This window comes from Taudactylus pleione, unplaced genomic scaffold (assembly GCF_031769625.1).
Source record: "Taudactylus pleione unplaced genomic scaffold, aTauple2 ptg000334l, whole genome shotgun sequence".
NCBI classification, from domain to species: Eukaryota; Metazoa; Chordata; class Amphibia; order Anura; family Myobatrachidae; genus Taudactylus; species Taudactylus pleione.
In genome coordinates, this window is record NW_028284735.1 from 4,853,487 (window position 1) to 4,874,437 (window position 20,951).

At 48.0% G+C, this 20,951-nt stretch overlaps 1 protein-coding gene across 2 annotated transcripts in view; it reads left to right on the forward strand.

Annotated features, from left to right (window-relative positions):
• The window catches only part of DRC12 (dynein regulatory complex subunit 12 homolog), a 136,058-nt gene that overhangs the window by 95,461 nt on the left and 19,646 nt on the right, over positions 1–20,951 (forward strand). For both annotated transcript variants that reach the window (XM_088443802.1, XM_088443803.1), the window contains exon 6: positions 16,543–16,673. In XM_088443802.1, the coding sequence (XP_088299928.1) occupies positions 16,543–16,673 (131 nt within the window). The remainder of the gene's footprint in view (positions 1–16,542; positions 16,674–20,951) is intronic.

Sequence of the window (20,951 nt, forward strand, 5' to 3'; positions counted from 1 at the left end):
GGGAGAGGGCAACTGCACTAGGAGACAGGGAGAGGATGATGACAGGGAGAGGGCGACAGCACTACGAGAGAGGGAGAGGGTGACGACATGGAGAGGGCAACTGCACTAGGAGACAGGGAGAGGGTGACGACAGGGAGAGGGCAACTGCACTAGGTGACGGAGAGGGTGACGACTGGTACAGGGCGACAGCACTAGGAGGCAGGTAGAGGGTGATGACAGGGAGAGGGCAACTGCACTAGGTGACAGGGAGAGGGTGACGACAGGGAGAGGGCAACTGCACTAGGAGACAGGGAGAGGGTGAAAACAGGGAGAGGGCAACTGTACTAGGAGACAGAGAGAGGATGATGACAGGGAGAGGGCGACAGCACTACGAGAGAGGGAGAGGGCGACAGCACTACGAGAGAGGGAGAGGGTGACGACAGGGAGCGGGCAACTGCCCTAGGAGACAGGGAGAGGGTGACGACAGGGAGAGGGCAACTGCACTAGGTGACAGGGAGAGGGTGACGACTGGTACAGGGCAACAGCACTAGGAGGCTGGTAGAGGGTGATGCAGGGAGAGGGCAACTGCACTAGGTGACAGGGAGAGGGTGATGACAGGGAGAGGGCAACTACACTAGGAGACAGGGAGAGGGTGACAACAGGGAGAGGGCAACTGCACTAGGTGACAGGGAGAGGCTGATGACTGGTACAGGGCGACAGCACTAGGTGACAAGGAGAGGGTGATGACAGGGAGAGGGCAACTGCACTAGGAGACAGGGAGAGGGTGACGACAGGGAGAGGGCAACTGCACTAGGAGACAGGGAGAGGGTGACAACAGGGAAAGGGCAACTGCACTACGTGACAGGGAGAGGCTGACAACTGGTACAGGGCGACTGCACTAGGTGACAGGGAGAGGGTGATGACAGGGAGAGGGCAACTGCACTAGGAGACAGGGAGAGGGTGACAACAGGGAGAGGGCAACTGCACTAGGTGACAGGGAGAGGGTGACGACAGGGAGATGACAACTGCACTAGGTGACAGGGAGAGGGTGACGACAGGGAGAGGGCAACAGCACTAGGTGACAGGGAGAGGGTGACGACAGGGAGAGGGCGACAGCACTAGGTGACAGGGAGAGGGTGATGACAGGGAGAGGGCAACTGTACTAGGTGAGAGGGAGAGGGTGATGACAGGTAGAGGGCAACTGCACTAGGAGACAGGGAGAGGGTGACAACAGGGAGAGGGCAACTGCACTAGGTGGCAGGGAGAGAGTGACGACAGGGAGATGACAACTGCACTAGGTGACAGGGAGAGGGTGACGACAGGGAGAGTGCGACAGCACTAGGTGACAGGGAGAGGGTGACGACAGGGAGAGGGCGACAGCACTAGGTGACAGGGAGAGGGTGACGACAGGGAGAGGGGCAACTGCACTAGGTAACAGGGAGAGGGTGACGACAGGGAGAGGGCGACTGCACTAGGAGACAGGGAGAGGGTGACGACAGGGAGAGGGCAACTGCACTAGGTAACAGGGAGAGGGTGACGACAGGGAGAGGTCGACAGCACTAGGTGACAGGGAGAGGGTGACGACAGGGAGAGGGCAACAGCACTAGGTGACAGGGAGAGGGTGACGACATGGAGAGGGCGACAGCACTAGGTGACAGGGAGAGGGTGGCAACAGGGAGAGGGCAACTGCACTAGGTGACGGAGAGGGTGATGACAGGGAGAGGGCGACAGCACTAGGTGACAGGGAGAGGGTGACGTCAGGGAGTGGGCAACTGCACTAGGTGACAGGGAGAGGGTGATGACAGGGAGAGGGCAACTGCACTAGGTGACAGGGAGATGGTGACGACAGGGAGAGGGCAACTGCACTAGGAGACAGGGAGAGGGTGAAAACAGGGAGAGGGCAACTGCACTAGGTGACAGGGAGAGGGTGATGACAGGGAGAGGGCGACAGCACTAGGTGACAGGGAGTGGGTGACGACATGGATAGGATGACAGCACTGGGTGACAGGGAGAGGCTGACGACGGAGAGGGCAACTGCACTAGGAGACAGGGAGAGGATGATGACAGGGAGAGGGCGACAGCACTACGAGAGAGGGAGAGGGTGACGACAGGGAGAGGGCAACTGCACTAGGAGACAGGGAGTTGGTGACGACAGGGAGAGGGCAACTGCACTAGGTGACAGGGAGAGGGTGACGACTGGTACAGGGCGACAGCACTAGGAGGCAGGTAGAGGGTGATGACAGGGAGAGGGCAACTGCACTAGGTGACAGGGAGAGGGTGACGACAGGGAGAGGGCAACTGCACTAGGAGACAGGGAGAGGGTGAAAACAGGGAGAGGGCAAACTGCACTAGGAGACAGGGAGAGGATGATGACAGGGAGAGGGCGACAGCACTACGAGAGAGGGAGAGGGCGACAGCACTACGAGAGAGGGAGAGGGTGACGACAGGGAGAGGGCAACTTCACTAGGACAGGGAGAGGGTGACGACAGGGAGAGGGCAACTGCACTAGGTGACAGGGAGAGGGTGACGACTGGTACAGGGCGACAGCACTAGGAGGCAGGTAGAGGGTGATGACAGGGAGAGGGCAACTGCACTAGGTGACAGGGAGAGGGTGATGACAGGGAGAGGGCAACTGCACTAGGAGACGGAGAGGGTGACAACAGGGAGAGGGCAACTGCACTAGGTGACAGGGAGAGGCTGATGACTGGTACAGGGCGACAGCACTAGGTGACAAGGAGAGGGTGATGACAGGGAGAGGGCAACTGCACTAGGAGACAGGGAGAGGGTGACGACAGGGAGAGGGCAACTGCACTAGGAGACAGGGAGAGGGTGACAACAGGGAGAGGGCAACTGCACTACGTGACAGGGAGAGGCTGACAAATGGTACAGGGTGACTGCACTAGGTGACAGGGAGAGGGTGATGACAGGGAGAGGGCAACTGCACTAGGAGACAGGGAGAGGGTGACAACAGGGAGAGGGCAACTGCACTAGGTGACAGGGAGAGGGTGACGACAGGGAGATGACAACTGCACTAGGTGACAGGGAGAGGGTGACGACAGGGAGAGGGCGACAGCACTAGGTGACAGGGAGAGGGTGATGACAGGGAGAAGGCGACAGCACTAGGTGACAGGGAGAGGGTGACGACAGGGAGAGGGCGACAGCACTAGGAGACAGGGAGAGGGTGACGACAGGGAGATGGCAACTGCACTAGGTGACAGGGAGAGGGTGACGACAGGGAGAGGGCGACAGCACTAGGTGACGGAGAGGGTGACGACAGGGAGATGGCAACTGCACTAGGTGACAGGGAGAGGGTGACGACAGGGAGAGGGCGACAGCACTAGGTGACAGGGAGAGGGTGACGACAGGGAGAGGGCGACTGCACTAGGAGACAGGGAGAGGGTGACGACAGGGAGAGGGCAACTGCACTAGGTAACAGGGAGAGGGTGACGACAGGGAGAGGGCGACTGCACTAGGTGACAGGGAGAGGGTGACGACAGGGAGAGGGCGACAGCACTTGGAGACAGGGAGAGGGTGATGACAGGGAAATGGCAACTGCACTAGGTGACAGGGAGAGGGTGACGACAGGGAGAGGTCGACAGCACTAGGTGACAGGGAGAGGGTGACGACAGGGAGAGGGCACAGCACTAGGTGACAGGGAGAGGGTGACGACATGGAGAGGGCGACAGCACTAGGTGACCGGGAGAGGGTGAGGCTGGGAGAGGGCAACTGCACTAGGTGACGGAGAGGGTGATGACAGGGAGAGGGCGATAGCACTAGGTGACAGGGAGAGGGTGACGACGGTGAGAGGGCGACAGCACTAGGAGACGGAGAGGGTGACGACAGGGAGAGGGCAACTGCACTAGGTGACAGGGAGAGGGTGACGTCAGGGTGAGGGCAACTGCACTAGGTGACAGGGAGAGGGTGATGACAGGGAGAGGGCGACAGCACTAGGTGACAGGGAGAGGGTGACGACAGTGAGAGGGCGACAGCACTAGGAGACGGAGAGGGTGATGACAGGGAGAGGGCAACTGCACTAAGTGACAGGGAGAGGGTGACGACAGGGAGAGGGCAAATGCACTAGGTGACAGGGAGAGGGTGATGACAGGGAGAGGGCGACAGCACTAGGTGACAGGGAGAGGGTGACGACAGGGAGAGGGCGACAGCACTAGGAGACAGGGAGAGGGTGATGACAGGGAGAGGGCAACTGCAGTAGGTGACAGGGAGAGGGTGACGACAGGGAGAGGGCAACTGCACTAGGTGACAGGGAGAGGGTGATGTCAGGGAGAGGGTGACGACAGGGCGAGGGCGACAGCACTAGGTGACGGAGAGGGTGACGACAGGGAGAGGGCGAGAGCACTAGGAGACAGGGAGAGGGTGATGTTAGGGAGAGGGTGATGTTAGGGAGAGGGTGATGACAGGGTGAGGGTGACAGGGAGAGGGCAAAAGCAGTGGGTGACAGGGAGAGAAATACCAATGGGTGACAGGGACAGGATGACAGCCATACAGGGTATTTCAATTCAATTTCCTTACCTGGGGCCAGAAGTTTCTGCAGCGTGTGTATGGTGGCTCCTCCTTGGACCTCAATGGACACTGGCTGATGTCATCATGGACAAGCTACAGAAGGGGATCTAGCTGCTTCCCTCACTTAATGCCGGGGACGGTCACGCGATCGTGACGTCAGATCCCCGGCGTCCAGCCCAGCCCCAGAGAGAGAGGAAGCTGGGGTTGGTTGAAAGGGGCGGAGCGGAGGAGAGCGCGGCCACCCATCCAGCTGAGCACAGACTCTCAGAAGCTGTGCACTGGGGGTAGAGGCAGCGGCTGTGGCACTGGCGGCTGGCTGCACTGCGGCATATAATGAGTCAGTGTGACTCATTGTAATGCCGGCAGCTGTGGGGGATAGCTCGGGTCTCAGGAGATGACGGGGCCGCCCTTACAGCTTGGCGCCGTACGCAGATGTGTACCTGGCGTAATGGGCCGGCCCTGGGTATGTGTGACAAGACATACCAATTCTAGTCCGTTTGGTTTCGGGTAAGCATGTTATTGTTTTGCAAAGACCCTCCTGGATTCTACGGAGACCAGAACGAGGAAGGAGGTGAGTATAGGATCTTTGTTGCAGGTACTCCGATTGGATTCTACGGGGACAAGGGGACAGAAACATCTGGCAGAAGGTAGGTATGTGTGTAATAAACTTGTACTAAATACGGTGTGTATATTGTTTTTATTTATTTATTCATTTTACAGTTTGGGTATGGGTGCTGGCACTTGTAGTTCCACAAGTGCCAAAGGGCAGGCATGTTGGCACCTGTAGTTCCACTGTAAAATACAGTAGTTTAATACTAATTAACACTTTATTACCCCCGTACCCACAGCCCAGGGGTGTGGGGAAGAGCCCCGGGATTCAGACCAAGCCTGGGGTTTTGGGAGAGTGGGGGGGACCCCTTTTTTGGGGGGTCCCCACTTCCCCTGAGGTCCCTGGCTTGTCCTGAGCGGCTTGGGGTGATAATGCTTTGGCCCTGGAGACCCGGTAATAGGGTCTCTTGGCTGTGGCATTACACTCCGATCGTTTTGGGTCCGGTGCTGGTTTCAAATATAGGGGGACCCCTACGCATTTTTTTGCCCCCTATATTAAAAACCGGGCTGGCCCTGCAGCCTGGTGCTGGTACCTAAATTACGGTGGAACCCTACTCGTTTTGTTTCCCGTAATTTTAGGTACCAGGACAGGCTGACAAGTCCTGGGCTGGTTATGCTTTTGGGGGGGGGGGCACACGTCATTTTGTTTTATAATTTAACCTGTTTTTAACTAATTAAAGGCAGAAACATACACAAATCACACTGATTTGTTTATGTTTCAGGCTAACTCGCAGCTCAGGAGGTGGAGAGTTTGAAAAGTGATTTGGCCAGAGAGTTTGCTGTCATCTCACCCGAGCTTGTGATCTCAATTCTTGGTAAATCTGAGAGATAAAGGTAGTTTAAAATTTAGCTTTTAATATGCATCAATAAAATAATGCGGTACCATACAACCTGAACAAGATAGATAAATAATACACAGTAATGATCTGTTGAAAAATTGAGATCTTGAGGAAATCCTCTGGCGAAATATTGATTAGATCTCAATTACAATAGGTATGAATGTGTTTTAATTGGAAATGGTTAATAATAGACAAATTTAGTGAACACGGGTATGGTTATGGTGCTCTGCCAGTGCATGTTTAATCCAATTGTCCTCTTCTAACCTACAGCACCTGGTATTCTCTAGAGGTCTCCCATCCAGGTACTGGCCAGACCTATCACTGTTTAGCTTCCAAGATCAAACGAGATTGGGCAATCTAGTGATGTATGGCTGTAGGAGTAGTAAAGTGGGGAAAGGTAAATCACACCAGCACTCGGTCAAAGAAAGGACATAGCCATAAATGTAGGACTAACACCATGAATAGTCCATTTTATTATTAAAATACAGTGTTCAAAGAAAGTGATGCATGAGCATACCTTAATTGTTACACATAGGTTCTTATTTTTGTGCCAATGTTTGTGTAACATATATAAACATATACTACAGACTCATATAATGTGTAACTATAAAGGTAGAGGGGTATTAATAGTGTGATGCACTGACTGGTTTGTACAGTGCTGCACCACTAGCACCAGGTTCAGGTGTGTTCGGATTGCTTCGGTGGCCGATTTCCCCGTGTTCAGATAGGACACATCGTGACAGAGAGGCAAGCATGAATTCCCCTTTTGCAGACACAATGACCAGTCAGGAGGGAAGGTGCAACGCAATTTTATTATTTGTTAATATTTGACAACAAATGACAGGAGATATTACCATATACAGATGGAATGAAATTAATTACACTATTCAATGACAAGGTATTTATTTATTACCTCCCCACCATCTATCGGTGACCCCAGCTGGCAAGCAATGTGAAACCAACAAGAACCACAATTCCTGCAGAACTTTACCAAAAACAAAAACAAATGAGAGACCTAAATGTGAAACCTGCTGGTCTAGCTTGAATCAATGGTGCTCCGGCAGTCTATAGCTGTGAAATACAGTCTGTATTAACTAGGGATGTGCAGGCTCGGTTCTACTCGGTTCCGTTCGGTTTTTTTTACCGAATCTTATTGGCTATCCAAAACTCGTGACAGCTGAAACCCAATAAGATTCGGGAAAAAAATCCGAACGGAACCGAGTAGAACCGAGCCTGCATATCCCTAGTATTAACGCTCCCTTTTTGCTGAGGAATAACGTGGGGAAAAAAAACATGCAGGCCAAGCTTGTACTTGTAGTTCTCCAGCTGTAACAGCTAACAGTTCACGCAGAGTAAATGGCCAAGCACAATAAAGCACATGCAAGTTAGGCTGGTACTTGTAGTTCTTCAGCTGTAATGGCTAACAGTTCACGCAGAGCAAATGGCCAAGCACGATAAAGCACATGCAAGTAAGGCTGGTACTTGTAGTTCTCCGGCTGTAACGGCTAATAGTTCATGCAGAGTAAATGGCCCAAGCACAATAAAGCACATGCAAGTTAGGCTGGTATTTGTAGTTCTCCAGCTGTAACGGCTAACAGTTCATGCAGAGTAAATGGCCCAAGCCCAATAAAGCACATGCAAGTTAGGCTGGTACTTGTAGTTCTCCAGCTGTAACGGCTAACAGTTCACGCAGAGTAAATGGCCCAAGCACAATAAAGCACATGCAAGTTAGGCTGGTACTTGTAGTTCTCCAGCTGTAACAGCTAACAGTTCATGCAGAGTAAATGGCCCAAGCCCAATAAAGCACATGCAAGTTAGGCTGGTACTTGTAGTTCTCCAGCTGTAACGGCTAACAGTTCACGCAGAGTAAATGGCCAAGCCCAATAAAGCACATGCAAGTTAGGCTGGTACTTGTAGTTCTCCAGCTGTAACGGCTAACAGTTCACGCAGAGTAAATGGCCAAGCCCAATAAAGCACATGCAAGTTAGGCTGGTACTTGTAGTTCTCCAGCTGTAACGGCTTACAGTTCATGCAGAGTAAATGGCACAAGCACAATAAAGCACAGGCTAACAGTTCACTATACCTGCCTATTATGTGGAATGGGACTGCAGTATATCTATGTGTACATACATAAAAAAAAAAAATATTGGGGGACCCCTATTTGGGAACAAACTTGGGGGTACCACATACTTCCCCCCCTAAAATAATACGTGTCCTCACGTATTGACCTTCACAATTTCAAACAATGGGGGTCATTCAGACCCACTCGCGAGCGGCAGTACGCTCGCAAGTGGGTCGATGTTCCCCACTGCGCATGCGCACGACAGAGGGAGCTCCGTCATGCGCATGCACGAGACCCGGCGAGCGACGGGCTTTCCATCGCTCGGGGTCTCGCACCAAAGGGGGCGTGCTGTCGATGTTGATTGACAGCACGCACCCTTTGGTGGGCGTGCCGGGGGCGTGCCTGCCAGACGGAGGCGTTCCCATGGGAACGCCTACCGTCTGAAGCCGGCCCCACTGACATCACTAGTGATGTCAGTGGGAGTGATTTTGGCTCTGATAGAGCGAAAAATCACTCCAGGGCTTGTGGCTGGGAAACCCAACCGCAGGGTTTCCCTCGCAAGTACGATGGTCGCGATGGTCAAGACCATCGCGACCATCTTTTTGGACGCTCATATATGCTGTGGGTGGTGACCCACAGCTATACGAGCGTCCAGGAGGACGCTCCATTTTAATGGAGGAGGGCCCTGATTCAGAGCGAGCGCTCTGGTCAGAGCGTCTGGCTCTGAATCAGGCCCAATATTCAGTAGCAATTTGTGTCTTACACAATATTACCTCTAGTAATGATGTTTGTTTTGCAAAGTAACAATGCAGTTTTCACGTAACAAATTATATTCATGTAACACTAGATTCAGTCTCTATATCTAAGAGGTAAGACCCCTTTAGTGCTTCTCTCGAAACGTCTGATCCCTCTTCTCCTGTGACGACTTCAGGAATTGTTTCTTTGGGGCCCGCAGTGTTGACGTTCTTCCATGTTACTGGAAAGTCTGTGAGCAGTAGCACATCCATTGGATTGCTAATGGTCGGGTCTGCAGGGACACTTGACCTCTCTGTCACAAATGAGTCAGCTACCCGATCTGGACCTTCTTGGTTTGTCAGCAACTCTGTTTGTTTGCATGAGGCCATACCAGCATCTCTGTCGTTCACCCTAAGTTGGCTCTCATGCATTGGCTCTTGACAGGGAAGCCGTTGATCTGTACCATGGTGCTGCCTTATTCCTGGGTTAAGTACCATCTCTTTGTGTGCAGACAATTCTGTATCTAGGTTGTTCACCAAGTCTTCTATACCTGACCACACAATGTCTGTTCCTACTCCTTTGTCTATCTTCTTAACTTCCTTCCTTTCACTGGGAGTGGGAACACTGGGGACTTGTGGTGGATGTTCCTGTGACTGAGTTGGGACATTGTGGTTTCTTCTGTATGACCTCCATTTGCGATGCACTCTGTTATTAGGATTACGCCTGTTGCGATGAGCTGCATATCGACTGCCTTGTACGGGAACACCTCCAGGACCAGTCACATTTATGGCTTTAGCACCTTTCTCTCCAATTGCAATTTCGAACTCCACCATCTCTCCATCTCCCACACTGCGCAGGTAGTTCCTGGGGTTCTTCTTAATGGCTGTGAAGTGCACAAACACATCCAACGTGAGGTTATTTGGGTTTATAAAACCATATCCGCATTGTACGTTAAACCACACCACCTGACCTAGCATTCTTCTTGCGCTTGTTAATATATTATTGCGTGGATTTGTAGTTCTGGATTGTCCTTCTACCAAGAGTGGACCTATTGTCTCTGTTCTTCCTGAGGGTTGGTCCTCGGCCTCAGGACTTAGGAGTTTAACGCCTTAGACTGGCATTCGCGTTCCAGATGACCGCTTTGGCGACATCGCCGACAAATTGGGCATCCTTGTTGGTCGAAACCGTGGGCCTTCGTCCTGGGTTTCTCCAGTTTTCTCTGTATGGCCTCCTCTCGGCTCTCCATCCGATCGAATCTTCCTGCTGGTCGCCTTTTAAGGACTGTATTTCCTTAGCAAGTTCGGCTACTTGTTTGCTTAAGGATACTTTCAATTTCTGACTGCTTTGTGTCGGTGAGGCTGTTACTGGGTCCCGTTCCCCATTTCTTGATCCGGTATTTTCACCTACAACAAGGATGGCCGTTTCTTTAAAGTCCAAGAAGGTCGTTTCCGGATCTTTCCGCTGCAATAATCGTAGCTGGATTTTCATGGGTTCTCCCCTCACGCCTTCCATGAACTGTTCAATTAGGGTTTTATCAGCATCTCTCACTTCATCTTCATTCACTTGCTGAATGGCCTTCAACGCCTCCTGAAGACTAAGGGCATAATCACGGAGTGATTTTCCATTTTGCTGTGTCCTGGCATAGAACCGCATCTTCAGCTCTGACATAGTTTTCTTTTCAAAGGTTGTTGTTAGCCTCTCGAATATCTGTTCGACTGTCTTCTTTTCACGATTTGGCCAGGAGGTGACTTCTCTTAAAGCTGACCCTTTTAATTGTCCTATCAGGACTTCCACTTTCAGTGCTTTAGTCAGCGAGTATAATCTGAACATAGACCTTAGTTTTGCTTTAAAGTCTTTCAGACTCCCTGTTCCTTTATCTCCCACTTCACCGGAATAACATGGTAGCCATGGGGCCCCAAAGTAGTAAGGCATAGTGATAGGAGTAAGGCTGGTCCCCTCCTAGGAACTGCTGCTTGGAGATGATTGTTTGGTCTCCATTGTATCTGTAAAGGTAGACTTGCGTGGAATCTCCGTATCCGGTTTGTCGACGCCAAAAATTTATGTGATGTACTGACTGGTTTATACAGTGCTGCACCACTAGCACCAGGTTCAGGTGTGTTCGGATTGCTTCGGTGGCCGATTTCCCCGTGTTCAGATAGGACACACCGTGACAGAGACGCAAGCCTGAATTCTCCTTTTGCAGACACAATGACCAGTCAGGAGGGAAGGTGCAACGCAATTTCATTATTTGTTAATATTTAACAACAAATGACAGGAGATATTTACCATATACAGATGGAATGAAATTAATTACACTATTCAATGACAAGGTATTTATTTATTACCTCCCCATCATCTACCGGTGACCCCAGCTGGCAAGCAATGTGAAACCAACAAGAACCACAATTCCTGCAGAACTTTACCAAAAACAAAAACAAATGAGAGACCTAAATGTGAAACCTGCTGGTCTAGCTTGAATCAATGGTGCTGCGGCAGTCTATAGCTGTGAAATACAGTCTGTATTAACGCTCCCTTTTTGCTGAGGAATAACGTGGGGAAAAAAAACATGCAGGCCAAGCTTGTACTTGTAGTTCTCCAGCTGTAACAGCTAACAGTTCATGCAGAGTAAATGGCCCAAACTCAATAAAGCACATGCTAGTTAGGCTGGTACTTGTAGTTCTACAGCTGTAAAGGCTAACAGTTCACGCAGAGTAAATGGCCAAGCACAATAAAGCACATGCAAGTTAGGCTGGTACTTGTAGTTCTTCAGCTGTAACGGCTAACAGTTCACGCAGAGTAAATGGCCAAGCACGATAAAGCACATGCAAGTTAGGCTGGTACTTGTTGTTCTCCGGCTGTAATGGCTAATAGTTCATGTAGAGTACATGGCCCGAGCTCAATAAAGCACATGCAAGTTAGGCTGGTACTTGTAGTTCTCCAGCTGTAAAGGCTAACAGTTCACGCAGAGTAAATGGCCAAGCACAATAAAGCACATGCAAGTCAGTCTGGTACTTGTAGTTCTTCAGCTGTAATGGCTAACAGTTCACGCAGAGTAAATGGCCACGCACTATAAAGCACATGCAAGTAAGGCTGGTACTTGTAGTTCTCCGGCTGTAACGGCTAACAGTTCATGCAGAGTAAATGGCCCAAGCACAATAAAGCACATGCAAGTTAGGCTGGTATTTGTAGTTCTTCAGCTGTAACGGCTAACAGTTCATGCAGAGTAAATGGCCCAAGCCCAATAAAGCACATGCAAGTTAGGCTGGTACTTGTAGTTCTCCAGCTGTAACGGCTAACAGTTCACGCAGAGTAAATGGCCCAAGCACAATAAAGCACATGCAAGTTAGGCTGGTACTTGTAGTTCTCCAGCTGTAACGGCTAACAGTTCATGCAGAGTAAATGGCCCAAGCCCAATAAAGCACATGCAAGTAAGGCTGGTACTTGTAGTTCTTCGGCTGTAACGGCTAACAGTTCGTGCAGAGTAAATGGCCCAAGCACAATAAAGCACATGCAAGTTAGGCTGGTACTTGTAGTTCTCCAGCTGTAACGGCTAACAGTTCACGCAGAGTAAATGGCCCAAGCACAATAAAGCACATGCAAGTTAGGCTGGTACTTGTAGTTCTCCAGCTGTAACGGCTAACAGTTCATGCAGAGTAAATGGCCCAAGCCCAATAAAGCACATGCAAGTTAGGCTGGTACTTGTAGTTCTCTAGCTGTAACGGCTAACAGTTCACGCAGAGTAAATGGCCCAAGCACAATAAAGCACATGCAAGTTAGGCTGGTACTTGTAGTTCTCCAGCTGTAACGGCTAACAGTTCACGCAGAGTAAATGGCCCAAGCACAATAAAGCACATACTAACAGTTCACTATACCTGCCTATTATGTGGAATGGGACTGCAGTATATCTATGTGTACATACATAAAAAAAAAAAAATATTGGGGGAGCCCTATTTGGGAACAAACTTGGGGGTACCACAATAGCAAGATATTTAACCAATATTCATCTAGTTGGTATTACATATCCCTATGTGAATCCTCACCAAACAATAATTAAATCACAGTATGCTCATATAAGCTGTTGCATCATAAAATGTCCATAATATTGTACATAACTCTTTAGTTAGTTATAATGTTCAGTATCCAACAATCACAATTCAAATGGTATTGTATTCACTACGCCAAAGATTCTGTATCTAGTAGTTAAGTATCATTAATGGTATGACATGCACAGAAGGCATAGCATGTTTCACATTAATGAATTGCATAACAGATTAACAGAATTGCATACACAATTTTCAGTGAGAGACATCCACATGGCTAGTTAATAGTTTACATCACATTGGTATTTTAAGTCACTATTCATATGCATGGTATCCAATAAACCTAATAATCTTCTAAGCATAATGAAAAAGAACTGCTCAATGTGAAGCTCATTCACTGACTGGACACGGAGGTCCTGTACTCATTGCATATAAATACGATACCATTCCCTTATTGTAGGTTCTGGGAGTCCGATTCGTTCACTGACTGATTCTCCCAGCAATGTGTAGAGTTTCGGAGAACGCGCGTTTCGCCCAGCTGAGGGCTTGTTCACCTCATGCATGAATGTCTCTCACTGAAAATTGTGTATGCAATTCTGTTAATCTTTTATGCAATCCAATAATGTGAAACATGCTATGCCTTCTGTGCATGTCATACCATTAAATATACTTAACTACTAGATACAGAATCTTTGGCACAGTGAATACCGCAAGCTCTGTCCCTGCAAGGGAATTTGTAGTAAATCCCTGTGATATTGCCTGAATTCGCAATGTGAATTCAGTCAATAATATCACACTACAATCTGCATTCAGTATGTGGATGGGACGGCACCCGCCAGGTTGTTTTAGTGGGGTGCTGCCAAAAGGCAGGACGCATTCTACCCTTTTGAAATCGGGCAGCGCGTGGTGTCCTACTAAAACAGCCACTCTGCGAGCGACAATGAAAATGAAATGACGCATGCACAGTGCGATTCATGCGCGGATTACCAATTATCACTTAAACTGCATAAACATCAGTATTGCGTCCATCTCTAAATCAGGCTGAATGTGCCCGAAGCTCTGACCCATATCCTTACCAGTGCATAATATATTTGCCGTTTCTCTGTAAAAGGTAATACTAATAACAAGAATACCATTATTATGTGTTATATTGTCTCAGTACTGTAACTTGCATAACTTGCAATCCTTGGTAGGAATTCTAAGTTTCCTTTATAATTAGCGTTAGGTAATTTCTAGTGAAAGGATTTATAGAATAAATGTACTCCCTCCCCTGAGACTACTAAATTTGCTGTGGTTGAGTCCCAGCACTTACTATATAGCTTGGACCTCGCCTTTGGCATTGCTTGGGATTCTCAAGAATACTGGAAAGCCAACACAGTGGCTCTAAAGCTGGGTACACACTTGGCCGAAAAGCCAACCTAGCTAATGATTGATAAGGGCATACACACTAACCAATCAGTTTGCCTATGTGACATCGTTCACAGACATATCAGGCTACACACCCGCTAATGCGCTTACAATATATTGGCAGTTCGATTGAACAGCCGATATATCACCCAGTGTGTAGCCAGTATTAGACTTACTGTTAGAGCCATAGGGCCTGACTCTGAGGTGGAAGCAATGCCAGTGTTTGCGTAGTTGAGCAATTTTTTGCTAATGCACATAAAACCCCTACGGCGCATGTGTTATACAGAGTGTATGCAGAAACCGCTTCTGTGTACCGAGGCGCTGACATTAGAACCAGCGACACAAAACCATGTACATTCTTGGGCTGTGTCTGGGAGCTGGCCTGAAGTGAATGCAAAAAAGGACGCCTCATGGGTGTGTTATGGGTGTATCACTGGCATGTCAGTGAACGTGGCAATGTTCCCAAATGCAGAGTCGCAGCGACAGAGGCCATATGTAGAGGTAGAAGTACACAGTGCTCCAGCTATAGGCCTTACTCAAGTGCCGATGGAGAGCGCACTGGTAGCATTGCAGCATCCACGAGCAGTGAAAGTGGGCGGCTCAGGGCTTGCGCACTTTGGCGTACACTAATACATAAGGGAAAGACTGAAACTAGCATTTGCAGATTATTGCCACTGCGAGTTCACAAAGAGTCGCGGTCATGATGGCATTAGCGCCCACCTCTGAATCAGGTCCATGATGTTATATCTTTCCTGCCATAGGAAGGGCTGAGAAGTATTACATGTAAATAGCAAATTTGTTTTTTTTCGTCATTGTTAGTTATGTTCATGGTTGGAAAGAATGCCTAAACCATTTGTCTCATTAGGACCCAGGGCTTATCTAAAACCGGTGTACACCATTTTAGGAAATAGAGGTAGAGGTATGTTGCAAATCCCATTATTGCCAACTTCCTCTAGTTTCAAGGTTTTAAAGAATTGTCCCAGGAATTGTCAGTTATTTTAATATTGACCAACCGCTTTCAGTTCAAAACTGAAGTACAATATGTGGCTTTATTGTACATTGATCCCTATTTGTGCTTAGAAGAGCAGAACTGGGGACTTGGGAGCCGATCCACTGACATCACCATGATCCCACAATTTTTCCTATGGAGCCTGGCAATAGAGCGTTACCTTCTGCGTACTAATACCTCAATCTAAAACATACATGCTGACTTTCTGGATCTGCCCTAATCAGAATGGCCCTATACTCTATGGCGAAAATTGGAGCACCACGCCACTGGTAGTGAGGCCATCATACCTCTACTCAGTTCACTAGGGAAGTGGGCAGGATCCAGGTGGGTTCTCTGCTCTCCATAGAGTCAAGGAGAATCCCCAAAATGTGGAAAATATGCAGACATTCGAGGAGAGTGAACAAGTATGATCAGAATGCTTCACAAAATAAAATCATTAGAGAAATATTTGGTCCTCTGATTTGGTTATTCTGCTAGACACCCGCTGTGTCCTTGTCAATGTTTCCTTTCTATTTATTTTGAATGTGTGTGTTACTTGATTTATTAGTTGTTCTTGTTAGTATTAGTAGAGATAAGTGTTAAATAATAAATCTGCATGCAGATAACTATTCAATTGGATTTCTGTTTATCTGCCATCCAAATACTGTATAATGCACATCAATATCACCCTTGTATGAATGTCTATAGGTTTATTGTCTGTGTACCTGATTATACTAGCTGATAAACAGACAACAAACCCATACACATTGATACAAGGGTGATATAGATCTGCAGTATATTTGAATGGGGTTTGGTAAAAACACAGGAATTCAAATGAAAGGTTATTTGCATGCAGACTTATTATGTAAGACTTATCTCGTTCTCAACTAATACTAACAAGAACAACTAATACAGTATATCAAGTAACACACACACACACACACAGACACACACACACACACAGACACACACACACACACACACACACACATTCAAATAAATATTAAGGAAAGCTCTGACAAGGACACAGCAGGTTTCTTTTCTTCTTTTATTTTCAATTGTTTTTCTCCAATTACACACTATCTGCACAATTGTTTTTTATTGGTGTATAACAATATATCACTAACATTACGCAATTTTTAATTATTTACATTAAAAGTTATGTTTTAAAAAGTGCTCCACTTTGAGACAACTCTTTTCTTTCTCTCATAATTTATTAATACCCCCAATATTTGTCATGGGCAGCACCCCCAAATCTATATATTAAAATTGAATCAAAATCTATACGGGATTGAGGCTGATATCCCATTATCACATAGTGCAGAGGTTCTTCTTTGTTTTTGAGACTATCCCTTCTCATAGATAAGTCCCAGAATGCACTGCAAATGCTTAAAGAAGAAACAGAGCGCATAGCAAAAGAGAAAGAGGATGAAATCACAGAGCTAAAGAAAGAAGTAGAGAACATGGAGACTGAATATGAGACTGTACTGCATGTAAGTTACATTCTGTCTTAGTATTGTTAATACGTGTTGTATCTGTCCTATATGAATTTAAGCTCTTTTGCTTTAACTAAAAACTTCTGGTAGACTTCACTTTTTAATGGCAGCTGACACAAAGATACGGATCTTCTTTCTGTAATTAAATATCCTTATATGCATCATTTACAGTATATGCATCACAGGGCCGTAACTAGGGTAGTGCGACCTGTGCCATGGCACAGGGCACCGCAGGACAAGGTGCGCAGTTCAGGCCTGTCACTTTTCCTGTTTATTATCATTATCACTTGTAGCTTCCTCTTCTTTTATCCCCAGCATCTCCTAGCCTCCCTATCTCTTCCCTGGCCCTTCCCCATGAGGCCATACCCCTTTTCAGTTTCACTATCTTATGTCCCTATTTAAAAAATGGGATGGGGGGGTGCGCCAATGCTCTCTCTTTCACAGGGCAAAAAGTCTAGTTACAGCTCTGATGCATCATTTATATGCATCAAACTTGTTGGAGGTGTGAGGCGAGTGGAATATGTTTATATTTGTCTCCTTGGTTATACAGTAAGTGGGCCATTCACATTGTGTGCCCACTGATTATCAATGTCATGGCCTCCATTGGATTTAGATGTAATTCTCTTTCTCCTTAATACAACTAAATTTGTCTTTGCTTTTAAATTACTGTAGCTGGGATACCCGGCTTTGCTTGGGTTGAAGACTGGACCCTGAAGTACACCTGCAGCCTTTATTTGTTTACAGTGTCTTCACCTATAACCCCATTCCAAAAGGACCCCACTGTTTGCTAACATGCATGCAAATAGTGGCGTAACAACCGTGGGTACAAGGGGTGCGGCTGCTATGGTGCCCGAGCTGCTTCTGTGGCCCGACACTCCCCCTGCACCAAGTCATGCACACAAGGTGGACCAGTCCATTCAGGGCCGCCGAAGTGAGCCCAGGTGTCAGTGGTGTTGATTTGGTGCCAGCCCGCCAGCTGATTACAGCTGGTGCACTAACAGGCAGACATGGAGAGACAGCGCTGCCGGTCATGAGGCAATCAGAGCTTGCGGAACGGCAGCCAATCAGCAGTGGCGGCTCCTGTGGAGTACTACTGTGTGGCATGGGATGTAGTTAATAGACCGGCGGACTAAATGGCGCCGGTCTATATTCCGACTGCTACAGCCCGACGGGGGGACTTAAGATAGGCATAGAAATACCGACGCCTATCTTAATTCCAATGCCAGAAGACAAACAGACGCTGAACCGAATGAGGTAAGTCCGGGCGTCTTAGCACTTAACCATGGGAGGGTTAGGTTTAGGGACTCCCGGGCGGACTTAGGGTTAGGCACCCCCCCGGGAAAATTTAAGGTTAGGATAGGGGAAGAGGGGGTTAGGGTTAGACGCCAATCGGGAGAGGTTAGGGTCAGGCCCCCCCGTGAGGGTTAGGTTTAGGGGTGCGGGAAGGGGGGCTTAGGTTTAGGCACCCCTGAGGGGGACTTAGGGTTCGGCACCACCCCGGGACTTTTAGGGTTAGGCACCACTAGAGGGGGGAGAGGAGAGGGTTAGGGTACTTACCAGCGCTAGTTGGCATCTTGTCCTGTCGGGCTTCTCCTGTCGGAATTTGAACCGTTTAGCCACCGGTATTTCATACCCATTCCGTGTGGCATAACCTGCATATGCTCTGTGTGGCATAACCTTAATGGGCTCTGTGTGGGGGCAAATGTATGTGTTTTTTTACCTCTGCGGGGGCATTTTTAGATCTTGCTATGTTACCCCCAAAGTTCTAGTTACGCCCTTGCCTGTAAACATAGAGGGCTGACTAATACCCCTTTTGCACCAACTTAAAAATCCCGGGTTGATGCACGTGAACGCACATCAACCCAGGATTTTTGTCGATGTAAACAGACCGAGCCGGGTCCAGTGACCCGGGCATCTGACCCGGCTAGCTTGCAGGGTTGAGCACAGGTCATTCCCGTGTCACCCTGCAGTGTAAACGGCACAACGCAGGTCACGATGACCCGGGTCGCACCACATGCCGCCCGATTGGCCGGCTTCAGTGGCGCTTGGAGATTACATCATCTCCAAGCGTCCACTGCTGGGCCGACCAGAACGGAGCAGCGCACCCCACCCGGCCTCCCTGCCTCCGGACTTCTTCGGAGTAAGGTAAGGGGATCGTGGAGGGGTAGGGAGGGTAAGAAGTGCTGCGCACCTGCGCCGGAGAGCCGGGTCAGTGCTGGTGTGAACGGTGCCAGGTCGGCGCCGCAGTGTAAAAGGGAGTCTGTCTCGGGTCTGTTCAGAACCAGGACTTTGGTATAAAAGGGGTATTATACATATGGTCACTTTAAAAAGGACTAACTCTGGATTTAATATGAACATGCATGAGTCATAAAGTTTTCTCAGCCTGTGAGATTAAAAGGATACATTTATAGCTCTCACACAGGTTTTTGGCAGACTGCCAATTTGCACTGGAGCCAGCCGGAACCTAATGTAATTTAATGGTGTGTGCACACTAAGGTGGAGTACCTTGTTTTGCATTTTTCAAATATGTTGAAGTCTTACCACCTTATATTGAAGTACATGAAAAATAAGCCTTCAGTGCATAATTTGACTTTATTTCAATAATATTTACAGGTGTCACATTGACATTGAAAAGAGCAATTGCTGCGTACCGTACATGATAATACAAAAATACAATGTCAAAAAGATCCTGTAACTTCTCCTTAAAAACATTTTCCTTGCGGATCTGTGGATCAGATCTGCGTGATCTGCCTTTCAGAAGATTACGATATGCATTGTATACTGCATTGTAGTCTGCTATAATAGGAATTCTGGCTTTCTCCCAGAAAGGTTTCAACTCATCCAGGACAATTCGTGAGGCTTCCTTGTTCCTTGTTGTCCTTTGTTCTGATGAGAGAGAATAAACGTTAAAGAACATCACCATTAGACGGCAGCTTTTTTCCTGTCATCACTTCAAGTTGTTGACCAACAAGCCAGATATCAGTGTCAGTACGTGTTACAGCACCACCAGACATCTTTTTCATCAATTCAACAGTACCTGAAAAAGAAATACTACCATTAAAAACTGAAAAAAAATCACCTTTCACTGCAAGAATACAGTCTGTACAGCTACAACGTCAAGTGACCTGCAACAGTAATAATGAATCATATTGCTAAAATTTCAAACTCCATGTGACACCGGTAAAACCTTTGCAATCCTTATGAAACTTTACATAGGGTATTACTACCATACATACATAACATCCAGGGGTAAGCCTAAACCTTTGCAATCCTTATGAAACTTTACATAGGGTATTACTACCATACATACATCACATCCAGGGGTAAGCCTTCAGATCTTTGGACATTTATTTTTTAAGGACCACCCTTGTACACACATGGTACAATTAAAATGCACGATATGAATGATAACGATATCGATCATATCGTTATCGTTCATATCGTGCATTTTTCTGTGCCTCCAACCCACCAACGACCTGCGATGCGCGGGCACGTATGGACGATAACGATATTGTCTATCGCCCGTGCATGCAGGCCAACCTGGTCGATATTGATCAGGTTACTACAGGGACCCGCGATCGTTGATCGTGGGTTGTTGGCCATCATTGGTGGGTTGATGGTGTGCTGGATGATCGATATCGATCATCCTGCACACCCGGGAAATCGTTCAACGATATCACTATCGTTGACGATCGTCCCGCGTGTATGCAACCTAAGAGTGTCCCCATTTTTAGGGATTGTGTGACAATGTGTGGTCCTAGGCAAAAACCTAATCCTTATCAAACTACACCACCATGCAAAATTTGGTGGGGCTAGGTCCAAAACTCTGGCCGTGCATTTAGGACAGACAGACAGGCTTTCTCACTTATTATATAGATTAAAAGCTCTCGACTGTCTGTTCATCTAATAGGTATGCATTCAAAATGTCCACATTCGAAATGTCGACACCAAACTGTCGAGCTGGTCTGAGGGCCTGATTCAATTCCAATCGTAATGGCAATGGCAGCTGCGAATTTGCACGGAACGCAGCTGCGAAAATATGCTAATGCTTACCAAAGCTCAGCCAGCCACTACTGATTTTTCACATCCATCCAATGTCGCTTTCTGCGTAAACATTGGTACCATCGGCGCGCATCGGCCAGTCACGCAGCATTTACAACAGGTTTGACCAGCCGCAGAGACTGCAAGTCTCTTTGCATGCAGAGAGCTCTCATGCTGCGTATGCAATGACAGTGGCTAATTTATGCATTTACCAAGGGAATTACGTTCAAACTG